General features: G+C 35.9%; 1 protein-coding gene across 1 annotated transcript; it reads left to right on the top strand.

The window, feature by feature from the left end:
* The first annotated feature begins 3,384 nt into the window (after positions 1-3,384).
* LOC107090666 (probable G-protein coupled receptor 21) lies at positions 3,385-7,727 on the top strand. Its single transcript, XM_015384199.1, has 2 exons — positions 3,385-4,165; positions 7,432-7,727. Exons 1-2 carry the CDS (start codon positions 3,385-3,387, stop codon positions 7,725-7,727), a joined length of 1,077 nt encoding a protein of 358 aa, XP_015239685.1.
* The last annotated feature ends 870 nt before the right edge of the window (positions 7,728-8,597 follow it).

Here is an 8,597-nt window from a genome sequence, read left to right as displayed (position 1 = left end):
TTTTTTAGCGTGCGCAGTGAAATAGCTCATGTTTTTATACACGCAAACCTTTGATAGATCCGGCCCTATGTGTTCACATTTTTTGCACATTTTCACCATGAGCGTGTTCACTTCATAATTGAGGCTGAATAGATTAAATTTCTAGATGTGTTTAAGAGAAGCTGAGAAACATCAGTGCTGCAGCTTTTCCCAGAGGGAACCTAATTGCTATATTTGCAGTTTAGCTGGATGAAGATTAAACATAATTTAGCTAAAAATGGAACAGAAACAGTTTATGTTAAAGTTAAATACTTGCTTGTGCAAAATCTTATCTTAAGTTACTTGCTATTTCCCGATGACATCAGTATATATATTGGAGAGCTGCAACTAATGATTTTTTTGCTACACAATGTCATGATTCTTTTTTCAATTAAATTAGATAGAAAGAGGTGCCTTAAAGAAAATTTTATACAGAATTTAAACCAGGTGAAGCTAAAATTATTCCACTTGAGGAGTTCCGGATTGAACATATTCCCAGACTTTTTTTTTTTTTAATCTTAAATGCAAATGGTTTATATAATTATTAAAAGTTAGTTGGTGTGCTCCAGTTAAGGATTAATAGATTACTGAGAATGGATTGTCATAATGTTATTTTGGTATTGATTTGTTCTTTTCTATTATTTGGCATTTTTAGAATACCAGAATTGACCAGAAAAGGTATTGTTTTTCATTCAACTGATTTATCATTAAATACTAAATGAAATTTTACTTTAACAATCTACAAAACATGTTTTTACAAGTGCTTTGATTGGATGATTACTTTTAACTTTTTCATTCATAAAAATATATTGCAGTAGTTTTACTCTTAAGTAACCCTTTGGTACCTACCCACCTCAGAAAATGGCTGAGGCACATTTTGCTCTATAGTGAGAATGGAAATCATCTAGAGGATTTTTTTTATCTTTAAAATCTTTTATGATGTATGACATGGGAAACATGCACATTAATGTGGGCTTTCATATTGATGAATTGCACTCTTAGTATGTGGTACAAGAAATGCTGAATGTCTTTTAGAGAACCATGTTGGATTTTAGAAACAAAAACAAATGACAGATTGTACCATTTAAACACAACTGACTATGTTAGGCTGGTCTCTGTCAGCCATCACGACAGTATTCGTAGTTCCACAAGACAAACAAATGAAAACACAAGCTACCAAGAAGATATAATGTAATTTTCATCATAGATCCTAAACTCTTAATTATCAAGGTAAAAACGGTTTGCTTTTCATGTTTCCAGACAACTTTTTTTCTTAACCAGTTATGAAACCCCCATTATCTGTCTTTGATTGATGTTCAGATACATCCAAGCATCTACATCTAAAGCAGAATTTTATTCTAATAATCTTGACTTTTTTCAATGTTATTTGAAAAAACAATTTTCACATTTAAGCAATTTCATTTCTGACCAATCTCTTAAAATTTTATCTAAAAATATATTTTTATACAAAACAAAACCTTGTGCTAATGTTAAAAAATCCCAATCTCACCAAAAATGTAACTGCACAAGTAAATGGAAGAAAACAAAACTTCAATGATGAGATATCCTGGTGGCTCAGATGTCTCAGTTTTCGCTTAGGAGGGGTAATTGCACTACAAACAAGCCTTTATAATCTGTGTATGTCAAACTTCACAGACCAAATAATGTCTTAAATAAACTGAAATTTGAATCAAGGTCATTACATTAAAAAATAGACATGTCATCCTGCCCTTAGAGAATTTAACTGATAAAAAAGCCTTTCAGACATTCTTACCTGGACTGTATAATTGGGAAGCCTAAAAAAATTCAGTTGGGTAGTTTTTTTAAACTTGAACATTTCTATTCTTTAAATGTTTTTACCTGAATTGCCTTTCTATCATTAGTTCCTTTCATACAAGTTTTTTCGTTTCCAGGCTCCTGTACACCTTAAACTTTAAATTTTTGTTCTTCTCATATTATGTAGTCTTGTGTGTAAGTCCACAATCTGTGAGACAATTGAGGCACTTCTTATCTTTTCTTTCCTCAGGCCCAGTTCCTGGGGTAAAAGACCAAGCCTCAAAGCGAGCAAGCAAGCCAGCCATCCAATCCATCTGTGCAAACTGGGTCCTATTTCATGCAGTCTATGCACAAGTTCAAAAGCCATAACAGAATAATGAGGTTCCGTTATCTCTTATCACATTAAGCAGGTTGTGGTGATAAGTCAGTAAGATTTTCAAATGAACACACGATGAAAGACAAAAAAAATTTCTATAAGTTTCAACTTATTCACTAATTTCTGTGCTTTAATCCCTAAAATTCTGAGATTTGTAAATTTTACTATTGTCTGGTTGGATAATCTGCTGCATTTGAATTATAATTTAGCTAAATGTTCCATTATTGGAAAAAAAAGGAGAAAAAAAAAGATGTTTCTGTCTGCAGGTGCTGCAGAGGATGAGGAATTTTTCAGATTGAACAGATAGAGATGAAATATTAGCCTTTCTAAACTCCTATAGATGAGACACTTTCTTATTCTTCTTCTGTTGTTTTTTTTTTTTTGGTGGATGGCAACCAACTTAACGTTTATTTAACACCACCTACCAGACTGGAGTGTGGTTATCAATGATGTCGGAGGGAAGTTATTATTTCATACCTCAATGGTATGAACAAAACTGCATATTCTCTATGAATCAATATCTATACAAACGTACATATAAATTAATATGTGTGAATATTCACATGCATATACACACTTATACTCTTTATTTATATACGATTAAATAATCCAGTGTTTTTTAACAATCTAATTAACTGATTTCTAGCAGAATTAGATGTATTTCCTAGAAGGTTTATCATTGAAAATCCAATTTTTTCTAACTTTAAATGCTGACCTTCCTGTGAATATATATATGTTCCAATTTTTCTATCTGATTACAATGATTACAAGTCCCTGTGTCATGTTTCCCTATTCTGAAAAGATAACTATTATGTCCAGTATGACCAATTCTAAGTCGAGATATTATTACCTTTTCTTTCAGCCTTCCTTTTGTATAACTCTTACCCCCCACAGTCTTGTGAATTTTATATAGATCTCTACCAGTGTCATGATTATCGCATTGTTCCTGCCAAATCTTACAGATTTTATTTTGAATTATAGATTTACCCTCACTTTTGCTTAAAGGAATACTTAGATTAGACATTTTCCAAGCATGCTGCAGGTTTAACTGCTGTAATGGGCTGTTAACTCCTGCCACTGATTGCTGCAGGTGTGATTTCTGTCCCACCACTGGAAGAGAACGTGCTGTATGTTTCTCCCAAATGTAGTCCAATCTTTGGTCACTTTTTTGTTTTTTTCCCCCAACTCTGAATCTTGTGCTTAAATAAGAAGCAATGTATTTAACACCTAACCTCTCCAACCTGTCGGATTCAGACCATCTGCAGGACCTAACCCACCGCTCCGCCAAAGTAAGCGTCATTATCGTGCTGGGAGTGATGATCACTTTGGGAAATATTGCAGTTCTCCTGGTCATCACTTCCTCTGTGGCTGGCTGGTCCAGAAACTCCAGGTACTTCCTCCTGTCTCTCACCGCAGCGGACTCTGCCTTCGGTTTGCTCATCATGCCGCTGAACCTGTCGGTGAGTCTGCTGAAGGACTACAGTGAGGGCCCGGACACTCTCTGTCATGTGGTTGCTTTCTGCAACGCCACGGTCTACTCCACCTGCATGTACACGCTGGCCACCATCAGCCTAGAGAGATACATCGCAGTGTTTTACCCGCTGCAGTACTCCACTCTCATGACCAGAAAGCGGACTCTGTCCCTGATCGCCTTCGCTTGGTGCTTCCCTCTCTTCTTGCTGTCTCCTATCACCTTCCCAAACGGCATCATCGAGGTTCACTTTTCCAACGCATCGCTGGTCTGCAACCCGTCTTACTCTACGAACGTTGCCTACACTTTGAGCTTGACCTGTTTAATATTTTTCCCCTGCTCTATTGTTATGACGTATGCAAACTTGAGAGTTTGGTGCGCAGCCAAGAGACAGAGGCTGAAACTGCGCAAATACGGCTGTGCGCTGCGCAGTAGGCACAATGTTGCTGCAAGAGTGCTTGTCCCAGTCATGGCAGTGTACTACACCTGTTGGACACCCTGCATGGCGGTTATGATCTACAATGGTAAGCAGAGCATTACAGCCAATCAGCATTAAGGAAGTATTATAAAAGTAATTGTTTTTTTTAACCAACAGTTCCATTTAATTAAGACTTTTAGACATTTAATTAACCCAAATCTGTTTAGACTCTCTATAAACCACAAACGCTTGGCAAAGTTCAGTTTTTGAAATAATCAGATCTTTTTGTTTCTCTGGAGACTAGATTCCTTATTATAATACCTTATGATATATTAGAATATTCAATTCAATTCAGTTTATTTATATAGCGGCAATTCAAAACACATGTCATCTCAAGGCGCTTTACAGGTCACCAGATCATACAGTCAAACTGATTCAAAGTTTTCTATCTAAGGAAAACCAGTTGATTGCATCGACTCATTGACTGGAATGAGATCCCTCACACTAAGCATGCTTGTAGTGACAGTGGAGAGGAAAAACTCCCTTTTAACAGGAAGAAACTTCAAGCAGAACCAGGCTTAGATTAATACTGCAAAGTTAATTTAGTTATGTATGAAGTGAAGCATTTAGAGTTTGAGTGTAGTGCGACATAATGTCTACTTTCCTGAAAATTGGATAAAATTCCATAGGTGCAAAATTTATATTTACTATACTACAGGACTTTTAGGCAAGCCAGTTGGACAGGCTATTATTCTAAAAATATTAATGGTAATTCATAACAATAATACTAATTTAACTTGATTGATGTCCCTTTGGAGAAATGTACCTCTGCATTTAACCCATTCCATTGGGGAGCAGTGGGCTGCCATTGTTTGACGTCCAGGGAGCAGTGTGGGGTTAAGGGTTTTGCTCTTGAACCCAGAGTGGAGGCAGTGGGATCGAACCAGGTACTTGCAACCTTCTCAGAGCACAAGCGCACTGCTCTAACCACTAGACCAATACTCGCCCCAGTTAAGCCAGGTACTGGCACTTTTAGCTGGTAATCTTTGAGTTAGGAGGTGTAAAGTGCTGCAGGAAAATAAAATTGGCATCTCCGTAATTTACTATGTTGTGGCTCTTTGCTAAGTAATGCAGCACTTGATTCTAATTAATTAGTAAATTTTTTAAAGAGAACCTTCCCAGGTAATATAGAGCATATACTCCCTGGGCATCAGCCCATATCAAGGATACATCTGGTGGGCGACTCTAAATTTTAGACACATTTCACAGCTTGAGAATCCTCTCTTCATTTCTTGAATGGACTGTATTTTAAAATCCTCTCAAGATTGCAGTGATCACGTTTGCTCTTGCAGCCCTCTTTTTTTATTTTTATTTTACAACACTTTTACATTCTGCTCAACTTTCCACGGTTGTGAATTACTCTTCTTTAAATAATAATAATAAATATATAAAAGCACCAAAGGGTGATATTTTAATTCCGAGGACCTGAACTTTGAGTTATTAGCTGCAAACAAAGTCTACAGAAATGAACTAGAATATATAATGATATTTTATGTTTTTAATTTAACTAAAGAAATAACTTTATTGATTGTATTCTAATTGAACTGTTTCTGCATGTTGGTCATGAGACAGACTTATACAGGACATACAGTTATTGCTGTATGTCCCAGTGATGACTTAAGACATGCATAGCACTTAGAATCAAATATAATGATACTATATAGTCTTCACATGTTGCTTGATGTCTGTGCAAATTATACCAGCTTCATATGTGAAAATATTTTAAGCTTTGCTGTTTCGAAGTGAGCAAGACATCTGTCTTTCAAAATGAAACATCTTGTCGTCATCTCCCCCTTCAAGTTTGTCAGTTTGTGCCAAGTTTGTGGGCAGAATAGCTGTCAAGAGTTATTTATGTAAGCATGGCCATGAATGTACTTTAAAGTGCGGCTATGACTCAGGCTTTTTTTTTTTTTTTTTACTTTTTCCAATTCATCCCAATTATTTGCTGTCTTGGAGTAATCTGTGTGAAAGTGAAGTTGTGCCTGAATATTTTTAGAAGAGAAGACCTATTTTCCCTTTTTTATCGAATTGGGGCTTTAATCTATCAGATACAGATGAAAATCCCTGCAAAGTGAAGCTGAGAGTCTTAATTTAAACTGCAAGTGTGCACTCTTCTAAATGCTTACAAGCCTCACAGTAAAGCACTTTACTTGGTTCAACTAAGCCTCAGCTACTTGGTCATGACCTAAATTACTGTAAAGTGAAAAATTATTTAGAGTCGGTGCAAATATCAGGAACAGATGAGACGTGTTACCGTATGTGTTTAAAATAAAGATGATATAAATCTTAGATGTAAACAAACATTTGGGGGGGAAAAAATATTGTTAGCTGTATGCCAGATTTTTTTAAATACTTATTTTCCACGTAATATTTAGTTTCTGCTGTTGATGTTGGTTCAGGTCTTAATACAGAAGTATGCTTTCCAAAATATGTTTATTTGAGCTATTGCCCTTTGTGTATCTTATAATGTCTGTGGTATTTGATCTGAAGGTTGATGGATGTATTTCACTAGGAATCCAATTTATTTGTGATAGACGTCTCTTGTGGAATAATAAATCCCCTCCCCCCCTCTTTTTTTTTTTTTTTTTTTAAACATCTAATTTCTGCTACCTTATTTGATTGGTTTTATTGAGACTGTTTAGAATAAAATTCATGTCTATCAGACACAACATGTAATAAACCTTGCTGACAACTCTTGGCCGTAATGATTTATGTTTCTGCAAGTAAAAATTCTGCCAGAACTACAGGTTGATTCTAGGTATTAGAGAGTCCTCTCATAGCAACCAGCATATTCAGTGTTTAACTGCTCCATATATTAAATGTATACATTATATTTTACTAAAATTACATTTACAGTAGAACATAAAACAAAGCAGGACTTTAAAGATGATCATCTAAATTTCAGAACTTTAATCGGGTTGCGGCTGGATTTTCTTTTTCTTTAGAAAGGGTTTTTCAGATGGCTTTTCCTCTTTATGTGTGCAGTTAAATACTCTGTTTACATTATACCCAGGCACACTGTTTAGTGTTGCCAGTGCCAGGATAGAAGGTGCTGATTGAAAAAAAAAAAAAATGGTATAAAGAAAACTAAACATCCTACAGGAAACAAAGAAAAGGTTTTGCTCTCAGGATGTTTTATTTTATAAAATAATAAAAAAGTACCTTAACACAATGATATATATTTCAAAATGTTAAATGATTAAGTATAGCTTTGTACAGTCGTTTTAATCAAAAGTAAGCATTCTTTGGAAACTGAGCACCTGTGTTATTTCTGTCATCAGTCTAATAACTTATTTTCCATATTTTCCACAGCAGTCTCTGGGAGCAGTGTACCAGAGTGGGTCGAGTTTGTTGTGGTGTGGCTCCCAACCTCCAATGGTTTCCTCAACTGCATCTTCTACTTCTGGATAAACAAAAACTTTCGAAGGAAGTTCCACCTCATCCTGCGGAGGCTGGCTCTGTCCCTCTGTCCTGAGCTGGCTGAGACATTGGGGTGGAGCACCACTTCATCAGCACAGTTCGTCTCAGGCATTTTAGACAATAACAACCTGGTCCATGAGCGCTCCTCAAGTGTGTCCTCAACCTGCACCTTGCTGAGCTTGGCTTAGGACCGTTTAACCCAGAAACGGCATGTGAAGCAAATGACATGGTCAGTGACCTGTGTACTTTTAAAACCATTGCCCAGTTATTGGTGTTTTAACAAACTAAATCATGGGTAGAGTCAATTGCAGTGCAAATAGTTTCAATTCTAAAAGACTCTGGTGAGATCTGAGTAAAATATGTGCAGTCGGCATCAGTATGATTTTGTTTTTGTTTTTTTATATATATTATTTCCAACTCAGAACAGCATTACGCTGATTGATAAACGGAGCTAGGTTTAGTTATTTTACTCAACGATGCACCATTGCCATGATTTGATTTTCAATCTGAGATGGTCTCTTAAATCACCATTTTAGTTCTTTTATAGCTACACATCAGCTTTGCTTGTGATACTGATATGCCTGTGATTATTCTACATACACCTTGTTTTAATGCATCAAGCAGTAACATCACATCACATTTCATCCCTTCCAGATTTGTCATTTAGCTCATCAGAGGGAAGTGATATTTAGGCTTCTTCTCATGTGAGATTTTCTGTGAACGCTGCAAACTGATTTCAAACACTTTGAACTACTGAGGCGATCAACCTTTGTTCATTTTAAACTATTTGGCATATAGCAGCTGAGAGAAGTTAACCTTTAAGTCACAGTATTTCAGTGCTTGCAAGAAGAAAAGTAATTAAGCACCTGGACTGCTGGAAGGTCACCACAGTCATGCCAGGAAGAGACAACTTGTGTTTGGAAGATCTTGACTCAAAATCTAAAAATAGCCACTTAGATGGAGGAGCTACACCTCAGTATGTTTGTATTCAATGTCAAAATAAACATTCTTGTTTAGAATAAGGTTTATTCATGGTTTCATACAGTTATTTTTAAACT

The sequence above is a fragment of the Cyprinodon variegatus genome, unplaced genomic scaffold, assembly GCF_000732505.1.
Source record: "Cyprinodon variegatus isolate N-32 unplaced genomic scaffold, C_variegatus-1.0 Scaffold307, whole genome shotgun sequence".
NCBI classification, from domain to species: Eukaryota; Metazoa; Chordata; class Actinopteri; order Cyprinodontiformes; family Cyprinodontidae; genus Cyprinodon; species Cyprinodon variegatus.
This window is presented reverse-complemented; position numbering and strand designations above follow the sequence as displayed.